This window comes from Mercenaria mercenaria, chromosome 1 (assembly GCF_021730395.1).
Source record: "Mercenaria mercenaria strain notata chromosome 1, MADL_Memer_1, whole genome shotgun sequence".
NCBI lineage: Eukaryota > Metazoa > Mollusca > Bivalvia > Venerida > Veneridae > Mercenaria > Mercenaria mercenaria.
In genome coordinates this window covers 54654067-54672300 of record NC_069361.1, presented here as the reverse complement: position 1 = coordinate 54672300, position 18234 = coordinate 54654067, and the positions used below count along the sequence as shown (strand labels likewise).

The 18234-nt window shown below is 35.2% G+C and overlaps 1 protein-coding gene across 1 annotated transcript; it reads left to right on the top strand.

Moving 5' to 3' along the window:
• Window positions 1-5822: 5822 nt before the first annotated feature.
• LOC128558529 (trichohyalin-like) lies at window positions 5823-12246 on the top strand. The gene is made up of 4 exons (XM_053548122.1): window positions 5823-7961; window positions 10095-10219; window positions 10902-11090; window positions 11551-12246. The coding sequence occupies exons 1-4, from the start codon at window positions 5846-5848 to the stop codon at window positions 11803-11805; spliced, it is 2685 nt and encodes an 894-aa protein (XP_053404097.1). The 5' UTR covers window positions 5823-5845; the 3' UTR covers window positions 11806-12246.
• Window positions 12247-18234: the final 5988 nt, after the last annotated feature.

Here is an 18234-nt window from a genome sequence, read left to right as displayed (position 1 = left end):
CACTGTTAATTGAGCTAAAAGTGACATTGCGTTATTATATAGTTGTATCTGTTACTTAAGACTCATTTTGTTCGTTAGGTGTTAGAAATGTCTATTTGGCCTAAAAAAATTCTTTGTTTCCGGTAACACGCTAAAAAAATAGGGTAGGTAGGTCAGATTTTTTTTGAATTATTTTTTTTATTAAGGGAGACTTTTCGGAAATTATTTTTGTGTCAAAAAATGAATACAGGTAAGAGGGTTATGCCTTTAGAGCATCAGTAAGTTGATTTCTAACATCACTGGCCATGTTTAAAGCATAAAAAGTGAAGTGAAGTTTTGCAACTTTTTGTTAACAAGTTGAAAAAGATATTCTCCAAGGCCATAAAAAACATTTAGGGTCGGGTCAAAAATTTAGGGTAGGTCGGGATACCGGAAACAAACAATTTTTTACGCTTTACAGAAAAAAGACGGATCTGCCACTTACAACCTATGTTATAGTTATTATATTGTAAGTAGCAGATACGACCTTTTATTATTGACGACTGTAAAAAAAGACGTAAAGATAATTTTTAAATATGTTCTGCTCAGTAATTTTATGACAGTCTAAAAGCTGTCACTATGAGGTCAAAATACGGATACGAGCCGTTTCGGTGTTAAAACTGTAAAGCAAAATATACAATACGAGATATAGTGTTTTTTTTTTCAGTTTTCACAAAAGTACTTACGACCTTTTATATCTGGGACAACACAATATATTAATACGAATCACAGCCTTAAAAGGGCTACATGCGGCGGGCAAATTTAACTACAAATAATGCTCAGCACCTTAGTTCAGACATATTGGCCGGTCCGCCTTTGGTGATAAGTGATTCAGCCTTTGCGGCCAGTGCAGACTAAGATCAGCCTGCACTGTTCGCTAATTAGTCAGTAGATTTTGAGTGAACACCCCTTTGAATAATAAATGGTATTGCCCAAATTGAATGATAGACCGGTCCATTTTAGAAATTTAGCAGGGTAAAGATTAAACAGTTTAGGAATGACATTTATGTAAGACAATATTTCAAAATGTATGCTTTTGTTATATTGAAGATCTTACTTAAGAACAATTCATTGTAATGTTTGAAAAAAAGGTAAAATTATACTTATATTTTGTATTACTAAACAAATAACCGGTCATTCAATCAGACCGTAAGTTAAATCGGGCACATCCTTGAGTCAAAGCCTTCTTTTAGCAATGCTCTTTTTCTCAAGATGCGAGCTTCTGAACTGGTCATTCTTGTTATACTTTTTAGAGGTTTGCCATGGTGAACATAAATATCAGAATACAGACCTTTTGATTAAAAAACTAAAGACTTTAAATCTTATCTGTATGCTTTGTATGAACCTCGGTTAGGCGTAGTAAAATAGTTTTTTTTGTAGATTTTAATGTACAAAGCTTTTGTTGCCTGCAAAAGATAAATAACCAATATATAAATATATATACATGTATATTAGTTATATGCTATGTGCAGCTTAACTCGAATTATATAATATTGACTCTTTTTCGACTAACAAAAGGTTTGCATGTAAGTAACTTTCAGATTATATCACACTAATTACATAATGTTGAATTGTAACTTCACACAATGTTTCCTGCAAATCAAACCTATGGTTGATTTTGTTTAGCAAACTATTGCCATTTTTGACATAGAAAGTTTTGTCAAGCTGTATCTCAGCAACAGTTCAATATTGAAACTTCACGAAAGGTTTCCTACCCATCTAATGTACTTACATAACCAAGTTAGATAATTCTATGTTGACTTTGTTTAACGAATTATTGCCCTTTCTAGGCTTTGAAAATAAGATTTAACTTTTGCTTGCAAGTTTCTAATACAAAGCTGTATCTCAATAACAAGTAGGCCTATAGATGTTGGACTGAAACTACACATAGAATATACATAGCTTTCAAACCTACATAGAAAACCAAGTCAGATAACTCTTGGTTGCATTTCTTGGCAAATTACGGCCCTGTTTGAATTTAGAACTTCTGGTACATTGTGTGTAAGAATTCATAGTTTGTAACTAAATGTTTATTAGTATCCTTATCATTGTAGTAATTTCTTTCCTATAGTCGAGCAGGCTGTCTTACAAACATCTATTGTTTGAATCAGATGTATTTCTAATAATGCATACTTTTATATTCGTCTATATTTCCGTATTAGTAACTTAGGGAATCCTGTTGAGGCCGTCAATCGTCATTAAGGCTGTTTGGTCGACGCATAACAATTGCGAGACAACAAAGCGACATCAGGTCGCAATATTCAGCAATAGGAAATTAGGAGAATGCCACGCTTTAAACAGTGACAGTTGTGCCGTTTGTCATGTCGTGATGTGTTTTTTTATGTCGCATTGTAGCAACACAATTGTCATGGATCTACCTGATGTGGACACTGTCGTAATGTCGCAATGCAATTATGTTGCATCGTTTTGTCGTACCTAATGAGACGACATCACAAAACCCTAACAGTATACCGTAGTTACACAAAGAATTCAAAGTAGATGCAATTTTAATACCTTTCGCTTTCCCTTGAATGTATGTGTGTGTGCAAAAACCTTTGTCTATCAATAAAATATATATATGCTGTAATGAGTATTGTTGTTGTTTTTTTTGCAGTTTCTTTGCTGACATACGTTGCGTTTTAATGAGTTATTTCCAATTTTTTTTATAAAAATTAGAACCCAAGAATGCAGTCATTATCACTAAAGCCATTGCAAACAATCTCCAAAAATATACTTAAACATCGTCACAAAAGTTGTTTTTTTTTACATAGAGCATGCCATATTTGCATAGTCCCTAAATATCTTCTTTTTTGTAATTATTCGTCTTTATAGTGAAAAACTTTTAAGAACTATGTATTTCTTTAATTTCATTTTTGTTCGATAGCTATTGGGATATTCAACACTTTAAAGCAATATGTAGGTTTTAGAATTGACTCATTTTCAGTTTGTCTTGATTATCATAACTTCAGGATCTTGTGTTTCGGTTGGATTGCTGTTTTATATAAAAAACGTTATATCATTTCGAAAAAATGTAACAAAAGTATCTATAATACACTTAACAAATCGAACAACACAACAGTTTTAACAAATCTCTTAAACATTGCCTGACAGTGTATGTCGAACAAGTGAAGCTTTACGAAAAAAGCTAGAAAGGAACAGCTGATACGGAGTCATGTTAAAAAGGTCAAAGGTTAACTATCGTTGCTTTATAAGCTCTGTAGAGATGTTAAGCGACCCGATTTTAAGAACAGTTAAAACCAATTACACCTTACCCCACGTAATTTGCTAGTACCCATTTACAGCTTGGTCGACTGAGGCAATTCTGATAAAGTGTCTTGCTCAAGGACACACCGCAATGGGAGTAGCTAGGAATCGAACCCGGGGCCTTCACCTCCGTAGGAAAGCGTCTTAGCCCTCTCGACCAATGCGTTAAGGTGACAGTACACACTTGCATAGTTTTACATTTTACATTTGCATTTGATAGATAATGGGATATTTCAACAACCTTAACCAAAGTGTGTTTGGGTATTTTCAAAGAGCGACAAAGTTTGACCTACTTTTTTGAAGCAGTTATGAAAGAAGAAACATGCAAACCATTCACTTATACAATTAGATTTTCACCAGAAACATTTTACTTCTCTGCATTAATTGAGGCCCTGATATAGCTTTCAAAATAAATAAAATAGAAAAGATTAACTATTTTTACTTCATCTATTGCTTAACAACAGCGCACTTGCTGATGGCAAAACAGCTTTCTGCAAACAAACGAACAATCAAACAAAAAAAAAAAAAAATAATGAAAGTACCTTTAAAACTTTAACACATTCTCAATATGTGTTATCATATTTGTTTTATGTCTCATCAATGTACACCATTTACATATACAAAATAAAACAGTGTAAAGTGCACAAAAGCTCTCAATTTTGAATTGCATGAGACTATTTCTAAAATTAAGAATCTATCAATCATCTTTTAAAACATAGTTCCTAATTCAATTATATTAAAAGTTCCTGCTGGAATCTAAAATATTCATATGCAGTTTTTAAAACAACCCATGGTAAAACCAAGTACACTTCTGATAATATCTACTTACTACTTATCACATTTGACCTGAACACATTTTATTCTAGCATGTGTAACCTGTGTTAAGCACTTAAAAGACATATCAACAATGTTAATTTTACAGAGAGTAAATGTTACATAGTCTTAAGAAAACAGCAAATGAGCCGCACCATGAGAAAACAAACATAACTTGCATTTGCGAACAGCATGGATCCAGATCAGGATCCATGCTGTTCGCTTTCAAAGCCTATTGCAATTAGAGAAACCGCTAGCGAACAGCATGGATCCTGACCAGACTGCGTGGATGTGCAGGCTGGTCTGGATCCATGCTGGTCGCAAATGCACTATGTTGGTTTTTATCATGGTGCGGCTCAAATACTGTCTGTAAAAATCTAGTTAAAATAGGTGTAAGACCTAATCATGAAACCATAAGCAAAAGCTGTTATGATTTAATACATGGTTTAAAACACTTCAGATATATTCTAACATTTAAAAGTATTATATTACATAAAATATACAAGTCATAATTTATATATAAATTCATTACTTCGTCTCACAATAAAAAAAAAACAACAGGTTTTGGCCGTAAAATATGTCTTTTCTCCCCTAGTAAAAGTAAATATGAACTGATCATTTTCAGACATATTCATAAAATTCTCATTTATATGTCTAGCTTTTCTATACAAATCATTTCATAAGAACATGTTTTTCTTTCATTTTCTATCTGGTCCTTACAAAAGGGACATAACCTTTCATTATCTGGCAATTTTTCATACCTTCCAGTCTTAATGGTGCAACACCACACCACAATTTAGCCAAAGCGGACCTATGTAATCGAAATGATATAGTTTTACAATAATTTTCTGGTTTATTTTCTGCTTAAAACAATTATAGGTAGGTAATTGATTGCCACCTCGTTTACTAACTCCAGTAAGGGAGTTCACAGTATTTTCCCATTTTTTAGTAAAATCTATATGAGCCAGTTTTACATTTATCTTCTTATGGAAGACAGTAAAGCTATACTCGTAAATAAAATATTTGAGCCGCGCCATGAGAAAATCAACATAGTGGGTTTGCGACCAGCATGGATCCAGACCAGCCTGCGCATCTATGCTGTTCGCTTAACTGTTTCTCTAATTGCAGTAGGCTTTAAAAGCGAACAGCATGGATCCTGCTGGTCGCAAAGCCACTATGTTGGTTTTCTCATGGCTCAGCTCAAATTGGGATTTATCAAAAAATGGATTTTTACAGTTATGTTTTTTAGCAATCCTACACACAGAGTTGTCTGACAAAAAGCTAAGCAAAAAACTATCGACTGAAACTTTATATGAAGAGTCATGTAATAATCAGTAAGCCAGTTTAAAAAAAATGTACGCACAAAATATTGAAAGTTGCCAACAAAACACTAGTAGACACTGTACTGTAGTATATTGTTAAATTAAAAAAAAATCGAGAAGTCACAGCAGATGAATGTAATTTGATATTCCAGACTTAACAAATGATTAAGCGTATTTGCGCCTTTGATGATCCAAACGTGCAATTTATGTCTTATAAACGCGGAAAAGCAGATTTACATTGGAAATTCTAAACGTGATTGACAGAAAAGTGGAATTATTGGAAATCCTCAATATGATTGACAGAAAACTGGAGCTTAAAATAAAACAAGGTGTTTTCAATTCCGTTCCAGAAGGATATAAAAACAGCCGCGTTTGTTGGATATAGTCTGGCGATAAACTTTTTTGCTGAGTTTAGATTTAAAGCAAATATGCTTTGTCTTCGAATTTTATGTTTGCTTTGCATTACTGCATTAGCATTTGGTTTTAAGAAACAGAGTAGTACTTCTGGTTTTAAGGAAGAAAGGGATTCGTCTGTTTTTAAGGAACAGAGAGATTCGTCTGGATTTAAGGAACAAAGAGATTCGTCTGGGTTTATGGAACCAAAGAATTCTCCTCGTTTTAAAGAACAGAGGAATACAATTGGCTTCAAGGAACAAAGAGATTCGTCTGGTTTTAAAGAACAAAGAGATTCTCTCAATTTTAAGGAACAAAGAGATTCTCCCAGTTTCAAGGAACAAAGAGATTTGTCTCGTTTCAAAGAACAAAGAGCTTCGTTTGGTTTTAAGGAACAAAGGGATTCGTCTGGTTTTAAGGAACAAAGGGATTCGCCTGGTTTTAAGGAACAAAAGGATTCGCCTGGTTTTAAGGAACAAAGGGATTCGCCTGGTTTTAAGAAACAACGGGATTCGCCTGGTTTTAAGAAACAAAGGGATTCGCCTGATTTTAAGGAAGAAATAGATTCGTTTGGTTTTAAGGAACAAAGGGATTCGTCCGGTTTTAAGGAACAAAGGGATTCTCCTCGTTTTAAGGAAGAAAGAGATTCGTTTGGTTTTAAGGAACAAAGGGATTCGTCCGGTTTTAAGGAACAAAGGGATTCTCCCCGTTTTAAGGAAGAAAGAGATTCGTTTGGTTTTAAGGAACAAAGGGATTCTCCTCGTTTTAAGGAAAGAAGAGATTCGTCTGGTTTTAAGGAACAGAGGGATTCTCCCCGTTTTAAAGAAGAAAGGGGTTCGTCTAATTTTAAGGAACGAAGGGATTCTCCTCATTTTAAGGAAGAAAGAAATTTGTTTGGTTTTAAGGAAGAAAGGGATTCGTCTGGTTTTATGGAACAAAGAGGTTCATCTAGTTTTAAGGAACTGAAGCGTTCTCCTCGTTTTAAGGAACAGAGAGATTCAATTGGTTTCAAGGAACAGAGGGATTCATCTGGTTTTGAGGAACAAAGGGATTCTCCTCGTTTTAAGGAAGAAAGAGATTCGTTTAGTTTTAAGGAACAAAGGGATTCTCCTCGTTTTAAGGAAGAAAGAGATTCGTTTGGTTTTAAGGAACAAAGGGATTCTCCTCGTTTTAAGGAAGAAAGAGATTCGTCTGGTTTTAAGGAACAGAGGGATTCTCCCCGTTTTAAAGAAGAAAGGGGTTCGTCTGGTTTTAAGGAACAGAGGGATTCTCCCCGTTTTAAAGAAGAAAGAGATTCGTTTGGTTTTAAGGAACAAAGGGATTCTCCTCGTTTTAAGGAAGAAAGAGATTCGTCTGGTTTTAAGGAACAGAGGGATTCTCCCCGTTTTAAAGAAGAAAGGGGTTCGTCTAATTTTAAGGAACAAAGGGATTCTCCTCGTTTTAAGGAAGAAAGAAATTCGTTTGGTTTTAAGAAAGAAAGGAATTCGTCTGGTTTTAAGGAACAAAGAGGTTCATCTAGTTTTAAGGAACTAAAGCGTTCTCCTCGTTTTAAGGAACAGAGAGATTCAATTGGTTTCAAGGAACAGAGGGATTCGTCTGGTTCTAAGGAACTGAGAGAGTCTCCCCATTTTAAAGAAGAAAGAGATTCGTCTGGTTTTAAGGAACAAAGAGGCTTTTTATATCCATTAGAATTTAAGGAACAAAGAGATTCTTCTCGTTTTAAGGAACAAAGGGATTCTCCTTATTTTCAAGAACAAAGAGATTCGTCTGGTTTTAAGGAAGAAAGGGATTTGTCCGGTTTTAAGGAAGAAAGAGATTCATTTGGTTTTAAGAAACAAAGGGATTCATCTGGTTTTAAGGAACAAAGGGATTCTCCCCGTTTTAAAGAAGAAAGGGATTCGTCTAATTTTAAGGAACAAAGGGATTCCCCCCGTTTTAAGGAAGAAAGAGATTCGTCTCGCTTTAAGGAAGAAAGGGATTCGCTTCGTTTTAAGGAAGAAAGGAATTCGTATGATTTCAAGGAACAAAGAGATATTTTTGGTTTAAAGGAACAAAGGGATGCGTCGAATTTTAAAGAACAAAGGGATTCGTCTGGTTTTAAGGAACAAAGGGATTCAATTCCTACCAACAAACTTCAAGAACATAGTGACGGTGAATACACTTTTAATAAGGAAATACACTGATTTTTCTTCACTTCTTTAAGATTTACTACCACTTATCAAACATTATGTGGGCCGGACTATGAGAAAACCAACATAGTGGCCTTGCGACCAGCATGGATCCAGACCAGCTTGCGCATCCGCGCAGTCTGGTCAGGATCCATGCTGTTCGCTAACGGTTTCTTTAATAACAATTGGCTTTTAAAGCGAACAGTATGGATCCTGACCAGACTGTGCGGATGCGCAGGCTTGTCTGGATCCATGCTGGTCGCAAATGCACTATGTTGGTTTTCTCATGGCGCGGCTCATATGTCAAATATGTTAAATTGATTTTCTAATAACCTTGTGTGTTTAGACCATACTGCAAAATGTTTGACCTCTTATAAAGTCAGAAATCACTTAGCCTTCGCCTCTGAAAGCTTTATAAATCATTTAAAACATAACTAAAGTTTAAACTCGCTATCTAAAAGTTCGCTTATCTGAAAATCTCGATGAAATTTGTAAGCTATAAATTCCATTTTTTCAAGTCATATTCGACATACTGCGAATGCGATGTGAATTTGTAGTCCCGTCAGTCAAATGCTAGACAAAAAGTCTCGATGCGTTGAACTGGAAAAAGAACTTATTGGTTAGAAACCACCAATTGTTTTCCCTTAGACTTACATTACTCTAGTATAACATTATGGCATGTACGGCCTTCCATATATCGAAACATGTATATCTAATTACATGTTTTTCAAGAACTATCTTAGATCTACCAAAATATCGGACGAAAACATTATGAATAGTTATACTTTATTTAAATATGAGATGACCTCCTGTTTACATCGTTGGCATTGCGGGAGAAATTCATTTGATAAAACTTTTTTTTTCAACACACATAAAATGTAGAAAATTTTGCCAAAACGTATAATAAAATTCTGTAAATGCAGTGAAAAATCTCGATGTTGAAAAAAATCAATTCTTGGGTTTGTTTACATAACTGACCAATCAGAATGCACAGACATTACCTTATTCCCAGGTATACACTCACCTCATTCTCAGTAAGTTCCATGTACTTTTTTGAATTGGTGGTCTCTGACCTAAAGTCGACCTAAGGAGCAATAATGTTTTAATAGCATCAAACTCTTGCCTTATTCGCATATTAAATAACCATTTTCGCTGGATTACTTTAGCAGCGAATGTATAAGGGGAAAAAGTCCGGGTATACAAAGTTAAACTGCGGCGGATATTTTGCCAGTTAGAAAGTTTCCAAGTTGTTTCCATTAATCGCAGAAACACGAGACGCGCCTTATCACATAATAGACTGATTAAAAACACGAGACGGGCCTCACCAGATTATAGACCGATTAAAAACACGAGACGGGCCTCACCGCATTATAGACTGATTAAAAACACGAGACGGGTCTTACCACATTATAATTTTCTGTTGAAAGGCATTTGGCGTGTGGACCATTTATCTTAACTTTATATTTGAACACAAAGTAATTAATGTGTAATTTAAGAGTTTTGTACAAAATGTAGTTTACTAAATTGGCATCCTCTTTATCACAATTACATTTTATACCTTGGGAAAAAAGTTAAGTTAAGCATCAAGTAATACTAATTCGTCATATGTGCAGTCATAAGAGAGTAGAATTCATATAAAAATCCATTTTCTCGTATATATATGACATAATTCTTTTCTTTCTCTTTTCAACAAAATATTTTACTTATTTACACTTGTCAGCATTTACCATTTTGCTTGCCTTGCTAGTATAAATCATATTTTTCAATTTTAATTAATAGGTTTCTTACACTTTTGAATAAATTACCCCTTTTTCTATCGCATGGCCACAAAATGATAGTAATAGGGTATGAAAAGCATATTTGAATACAACTCCAGATGAGATGTTGCAGTAAATCTTAATTGTCATCAAAATGCTACCAACCGATAATCCCCGGACCTCCAAAAAGAAAAAAAAATAAAGAAAAAAAAAAAATTAGAAACAAGAGTATCATTGAATCACAGCATTCGGTACAATTGATGACTTTCTAAATTTATGTTTCTAGTCATTATTTCATAAAGTCATATATTCATCTAACGTTGTAATTCATAAATATTGACACTGGATTGCTTTTTTAGTTGATGAGATCACAGACCTTATCTCTACCCTTACGCTCAATGTACCTAATGGAGGAAAGGCGGGTGAATGGGGCGCAGCACAATTTTGCGAAGAAGGGGCATATGCAGTTGGATATGACTTGAAGGTATGACATGCATAAATAAATATGAGTCGCACCATAAGAAAATCAACAAAGTGCATATGCGACCAGCATGGATCCATACTGTTCGCCTTCAAACCCTATTGCAATTAGAGAAACCGTTAGCGAACAGCATGGATCCTGACCAGACTGCGCAGGCTGGTCTGGATCCGTGCTGGTCACAAATGCACTATGTTGGTTTTCTCATGGTGCGGCTCAATTATTTGTATTGAAACATTATTTGAAAAAAAAAATATTGTAAAGTTGATTACATTGCTTGGTACAAATTAGTCATACCAGAGAGAACTCTCCCATAATGACGTTTAAAAATGTTCTTTGTATGCTACTTTGAACAGCATTTCTCGGCTGGTACGGAAATCCATGTGTTAATTAGTGGTTAAATAAAATCAAATGTATGTCATTTATATGTGTAAAAATTCCCTTGCAACTGCAATTTTAATGCCAATTTAAAGAATGCATGAATGGAATTTCCTGAATTCTAAATATAGAGACGGCTGGGGCTAAAATACTAACATATGGGACAAATATAGACCAGGACGGAGACGCTTATCTATTCCTTACGATTAAGCTCAAATTTGCGAAAAAATAAACTTTTATGAGACTTTTTTTCACTTCCATTCACGAACTTAATGGTGAAAGGAAAATTATCGCTCTCCTTTAAATGCAGATTGAACCTGACCAAGGAGATGGTGACGATACTGCCTTGAATGGTATAAAACTCATTTGCGAGTATCCAGACGGAGGATACGGAGGGACTCCAACTTCAGCCGTAGGACCATGGGGTGATTGGGAAGGCTATAGTACCTGTGGATCAAACCGCGTTCTTACCGCATTCTCACTTCAAGCTGAAAAACAGGTAAGTTATACTTTGCACCATTTACATTAATATCGTTGGCTTTGCCTCAGCCAAATTTACTATACCTTATAATTACAAGAGTGATAAATGACCTGTCTACATGTATATTTATCATTTTTCAAAAAACATTGGTATATATTTATTTCTAAAGACTGGGTTTGCTCTTTGATTTCAAGCGGCTTGTGATTTGTTTGTTTGTTAAGTTAATTTTAAGTTGCCACCGGCAACTCATAAGGGCGACTCGTCCGGATGACTGTTAGTAATATTAGTGGGATGACAAGTGCAAAATACAGAAGGTGGCCCAATTTCAGAAGCTTCCTCGGTTCTGCGTGCCAGGTGTATACCATGTTAGCAATATTTAGTTGGAGGAATGAGAGTACGCAGTGCTTAAAAGACTATGTCACATAATTCCGTCACTTTTCACATGCTCATAGTCACGGAAATGCTGTTATAATTTCAGGGAAGTTCAAATTATGATGACACTTCGGCAAACTTTGTAGAATTCAAGTGTCGCGATTTAGGTGGCCGTATCAGAGAAGACCAGTTTGTACTATCATCTGGGCGTCGTGCTTGGGAAGAGCATGGCAAGTGGAGTGATAGTTGCCCTCGCGGTCAAGCTATTTGCGGTCTGAAGACAAAGGTTAAAGCTGGCTGTGGGTCACTCTGTGACGACACCGCATTAAATGATGTCACGTTTTATTGCTGCAACTGGTAAAACTCGAAAATGGACATGAAATCAAATTTGCTGTAAATAATTTAAATAGATTCTTTTGAAAAAAACAAACGCTTTGCTGAGCTTTCGACATATCAGCTGAGCCACTGATTGTATACCTAAAATTGCCTGAGGGCCCGGGAAACCAGAGGAAACCTGCTCATTTTAGAATCGGTACCGAATGTTTGATTTACCATTTTATTGCTCAAAAGTAGGTTTAACGAAATATTAATAGTTGTTATTTTGTATATCTATTGACGTCATTTCCGTCTAGACGACGTCTGCGTGAGTTAATAACGTTGGTAATTGAATATCACATATACAGTTCTTTTTATATTGAATTGCTTTAAAACGACGTTTCCTCGTAAACTGTTTTGCGTAATACACACATAGTTTGTAGGATCTACTTACATTGTAAGAATAAACTTTGTGCTATTACATCAAGTGAGTCTACCTTTTTTTTCCATTAAAGTTTGAATAAATATATTGTATGCATTTGTTCACAGCTGCATTAAAACTCTTCTATCGTTGCCTAATTAATAATGTTTCATCCTGACTACCGCATAATCGTTTTTGTTTTACCTCCCACCAGATTCTAGCCCTTTCATTGGTTGAGTAGTGTCACGTGGTTGCCCCCTATATTTCTATAGAGGGTCAGTGGGTGACCCTACATGAGAACTGCAATTCAAAATGTTAAATTAAAGCAAAACATTTCTTCCTTAATTATGAGTTAACGTTTCATTTTTAGGTTAACTATTCAATGAACGAGGGAGCTATCCTACTTGCCCGGGAGAAGTAATTAAGTGGCTTCGCCTCGCCCTCTATAAAGCATACTGACCCTACTCATTTCCGTAGAGGGTCAATAACAACCCCAATAATTAATAGTGTATGAAAGTGTTGAATGAATCGCATAATATTATGGTGTACAATATTTAAATAAGGATACAAACTGATACTTTTAAGACTGCAGATATAGCTTTTCGAATCACGTGTATATTAATAAACTGTGAACAAGACGCTACATGTTTAAAAAACAACAACATTACGTGAATTTCGTTCTAAGACAGACGAAATAAATTCATTTTTACACATGTATGCATTGTGTGAAGCCGTATCCATGACCACTATAATTCGTCCTGTCTGGTCCACTAAACTGGTAACATTATTAAAATTTAACGACATATTTAAGGAAGAAAGACATCAATGTAGTCTAATACAAATGTATAAGCAAGTTGGTTCACATGCTGACATTAACGTTCAGAATTTTGAAAATCCTATATACCCTTTTATTAAGGAAAATGATACATTGAAATTGTTTTTGGAGATAAATTTAAAATTGTCAATGATATTTTGAACATCAAAAATGTTCCTATTACTATAATCTTACTAACGCAGTGGTAAACGAAGACTTCGTTCAATACCGGCTCTCATCAGTATTCGAACTTGCGACATCTGGATCAGAATTCTTACGCTTTGCCCATGAACAACTTCATCTCCCGCAGTTTTCATTTGCCAGAACAAGTCTATGCACCTTTTTTAGTTTTGATTATCGTGCTCAGTGTATACATTTATTGAACCTGTGATTTTAACAATGTAATGTAATCATGATTATATACTTTATATATGCACGATCTGGTGTCCGCAAGTGCAATCATTGGTAATTTCAGATAAAATTATAATCATATTTCTATTTTATTTTTCAATTAATTTCGTTATTATCATTATTATTAATACTGCTACTGCTGCTTTTTATGATGATGATATGATTATTACTTCAGTTATCACTTTGTTATTTCTATTTCATTTCATGACTATACTTGAAGATAATTACAAAGTAAATAAAGATGTTATATATTTTGATTAAAATGCATCAATTTACTCTAAGGGGTAGCGTAAATGTATGAAGTAAATTTTATTGATGGCTGAAAATTGTTCAAGTCATCTGGGAAAGTATTTAAGTCATTTGATTACTTTCCGTGACTGTCCCAATGATCACCGTTAAATTGAAAATTATTATTTTTCAGAACTAAAGTAATCAGTTCACATATTTTATTCCATGGTATTTTTAGGGGGGATCCTCTACATGCGTCCATCACATCCGTTTGAGGAATGTTCGTGTAAAACGATATAACATCTAGTGTAACGAATGTCTTAATTTAACAGTTTTTAACTCTTAATTTTCGACCTGTATATGAAGAGCTGCTGTTTATAAATGTAGAGCTGCATATTATTCAACAGTGAAGGACATTTAAAAATACACCTGCCTAGTGTTTTATGTTTGTACAAATTCATACTGTATGTTTATGCCTGCACTACTCACTTTATTGCCTAACTTACGGAATCCTGTTGAGGCCCTCATATATCGCCACTAAGCCTGTTTGATCGAAGCATAACAATTGCGATGCAACAAAGCGACAAAAGGACGCAATATTCAACATTCTAATATAAAAATCCACGCACATTTGTGATAAAACCCGGCAGTATTGACGTTACGACAACGTATTATTTGGCGCCATACAGCCTTCACCATTTGATACTTCTGCAGTCGTATAACCTCTTCGTATTGTTGAGATATATTAAAACATGGTTCTTCTATATATTATTTTTAAATATGAAATTATAATTATGCGAGGCGATATATCGCGACAATTGTGTCATGTGTCGCGTTGTACTGTCGTTTCTTTGTTTCGCACTGTAGCGACACTCGTGTCACGCATCGTATCTTCTTGTCCAGCATCATGTGGATATTGTCGCTTCTTTCGGGTTGTAATGTCGCAATGTGACTTTTTTGCAATGTTTTGTCGTACCGAATGAGATAACGGGCGGCATAACAACAATCCTTATAGTATTTTATAGTTACACATTCAAATGCCTTGCACAATTAGTTGTAGATTTAATCCTTTTCGCTTTCCTTTGAATATGTGACACTGTACAAAAACCTTTCTCTATCCTTTATCTATAAAAGCTATAATTAGGGTTCAACTTGTCTTTCGTAGTATCATTTCCTGACACATATTTTAACATACATGTATATAACATTTCAAAGTTCCTATGTTGCCATTTAATGAGTAATATCCATTAATATAGAAATCTTGAACTCCAGAATCGTATGACCAAAGCTAATACAAACAATCTCAACCAATACTCTTAACCTTTACCCTGCTAAATTTCTAAAATGGACTGGTCAATCATTCAATTTTGCAATACCACTTAGGTTTCAAAGTGATGTTCACTGAAAATTTACTGACTGAATAGCGAACAGTGCAGATCATGATTAGACTGCATGGATGTGCAGGCTGATCTTGGTCTGCACTGGTCGCAAAGGTAAAATCACTTGCCACCAGCAGGCTAATGGTTAAAGGTGTTCAAAGTTACAGCTCTAATAGTTTTTGAGAAAACAGGGACCTAATAAACAAGGAATCGGTGAAACCGAATGATGCTCCCCAATGCATGTGTCTTAGGGAGATAATTAAAAACGTAGGTATGATATGGTTATGGTTCTTTGACACCGCATTTTCCGGCAATGGCCTCTATCATTTTTATTAAGTTTCAATGAAATATCATTGATACTTTTCAAGCAATGCTCCCGACAAGCCTTATTTTGTAGAATAATTAAAAATCTAGGTAAAGTTGAGTTATGGTTCTTTGACACTGCACTTCCCGTCAATGGCTCCTATCATTTTGTGAAGTTTCAATGAAATGCCATTAATACTTTTCAAGTAAGGCTCCAGACAAGCCTTATTTTATATAATAAAGGGAGATAATTAAAAAACCAGGTAAGGTAGAGTTAGGATTCTTTGACACTGCACTTTGTCTTTATGGCCTCTATGATTATGTGAAGTTTCAATCAAATGCCATAAATACTTTTCAAGTGATACTCCGGACAAGCCTTATTTTATATAATAAAGGAAGATAATACAGAAACTAGGTATAATAGAGGTATGGTTCTTCATGCGCGGATCCAGAGGGGGAGTTCGGGGGTCTGGACCCTCCCCCGCCTGGAAAATCCTAAACAAAGGCAAGAAGAGAAGAACGAAAGAAATTGATTTTTCGAAAAAGGTAACATTAGGACTGCATTCAAAGTATAAGTGGCTGCTGCGTACGACCCCGACATAATTCATATTTATGTTTATTATCTCAAAGAAACTAAAATTTTACCTTTAAGAAAACTTAATTTTATAATTTTGCCCACATTTAACAGGTTAATCCTTAAAATTGTGAAAATAAGGAGTATATTGTATATAAAATTGCAGCGGAAAAGGTGTCCTATAATGCTCCTAAAATGGCCCATAATGCAGGAAATGAAGCGCTGAATCTCAAAATTTTCCAGGGGGCATGACCACGGACCCCACTAGCTGGGCCGCAATTTTTCAATTTCAGCCTGTCACCAAAGACTTATTGACAACCCTGTCCTTTTATATGGCTAAAACACACGCACGCACGCACGCACACACACACACCATCAAATTATTTAGTGTATAAAGACACATTTTTGTCATAGCTAGAACGATTGATACGTATAAGACCTTCCTGGTCTTAGTAAGGGGGCCAGCCGGTCCCCCTCGGAGAAAATTGGCTGGATCCGCGCATATTCTTAGACACTTCACTTTCCGTCAATGGTCTCTATCAGTTTGTGAAGATTCAAAGAAATGCCATTATTTTTTTCAAGTAAGGCTCCAGACAAGTTATCCTCCTGAAAAATGTGTGACGGACGGACGGACGGACAATATTTAGGTAGAGTTAAGATTCTTTGACACTGCACTTTGTCTCAATGACCTCTATGATTATTTGGTTTGAATCAAAAGCCACTAAAGGACAAGGAAACCTGGCATTAGGTTAATTTCATTTGAAAGCCATCCTCAAGCATTTCATAACGCTGAAAGAATTTTTAAAATGCGACCACTATTGGAAAGATATGGCAATTTGAAACTTAAGAAAATTGCTGATCATGGAGGCAGCCATTTTGTGTATTTATGACGTCATTTACACACTGCTGAATTCTTTATTTAGCAATAACCTTTTAACTAGATTAATTTTATATGATTCTCGAGTGTAAGATGTAAAACATGGTAATTTCTTTCATTATAGCTGGAAGAAATAGATAAATTATTTTACAAAAATAAGTAAAAACAATTAATATGAGACTAGAAATTTAATAAATCCGCCATTTTTTGTTGCCATGGAAACAAAATGGCCGCCATTTTGATCAAATATTCAAATGCTCATAACTTTCTCATTTTTAAGTCGATTCTGATTTTTTTTCACTTCTTTGATTGAAGAAATCCCAGCAGATGGGATAAACATCAAAAACAACATTGCCTTTCCCTTTAATGCTTTTCAAGTAATATTCAGGATAAGCCTTATTTTGTAAAATAAAGGGAGATAATTAAAAAAACTGGGTAAAGTAAAATTATGGTTCTTTGACAGTGTACTTCCCGGCAATGTTCCCTATCATTTTGTGAAGGTTAAAGGAAATGCCATTAATGCTTTTCAAGTAATGCTCCGGACAAGCCTTATTTTGTATAATAAACGGAGATAATTAAAAAAAATGTAGAGTTATGATTCTTTAACACTGCACTTTGTCTTAAAGGCCTCTATAATTATGTGATGTTTCAATCAAATGCCATTAATACTTTTTAAGTTTTAATCCGGACAAAAGTGTTACGGACGGACGGACAGACGGACTGACAAAGCGGCAACTATATGCTCGCCCTTCGGGGAGCATAAAATCTTAAACAACGCCAAAGCCAACACCGTCGCCGAAGATCAAGTGACAACACCTCGTAGGTTTTTACAAGTGTCAGAATGTCTCAATATACACCCGTCGTAGCAAATTTCTTTACACTAGCATTTTCTATACATTTTCAAATGGAATTTAGTCTGTCGTAACTGTAAAGACAATGTCCCAAAGTAACTATACTTTTCGAACTTGACATAGATGATATAGTTAAACATATTCTGTATAAGTTTGGTAGACAGTAAGCCCAAACAATGGCATATCAAATTCTAACAACCAGTTTAAAAAGTTTCAAGAAAAAGCAATACAGGGATGTAAGTCCACAAGAAATCTATATTTTGTTTTTTAAGTCCACAAAAACTCCTTTCCAGGTAGTGTGTGTGTGTTCGGGTTTAACGTCTTTTTCAACAATTTTTCAGTCATATAAACGACGGTGTCTACTTGTAGCAGTGAGCACAATGCCCAACTTTATAGTGCTGCCTCACTGGAATATCACGCCGTAGCATGATACCCCACCCAGTCACATTATACTGACACCGGGCTGACCAGTCCTAGCACTATCCTCTTAATGCTGAGCGCCAAGCGAGGAAGCTGCCAGTACCATTTTTTACGTCTTTGGTATGACGCGGCCGGGGATCGAACCCATGACCTCCCGCACTCGAAGCGGACGCTCTACCACTAGGCTACCGAGGCGG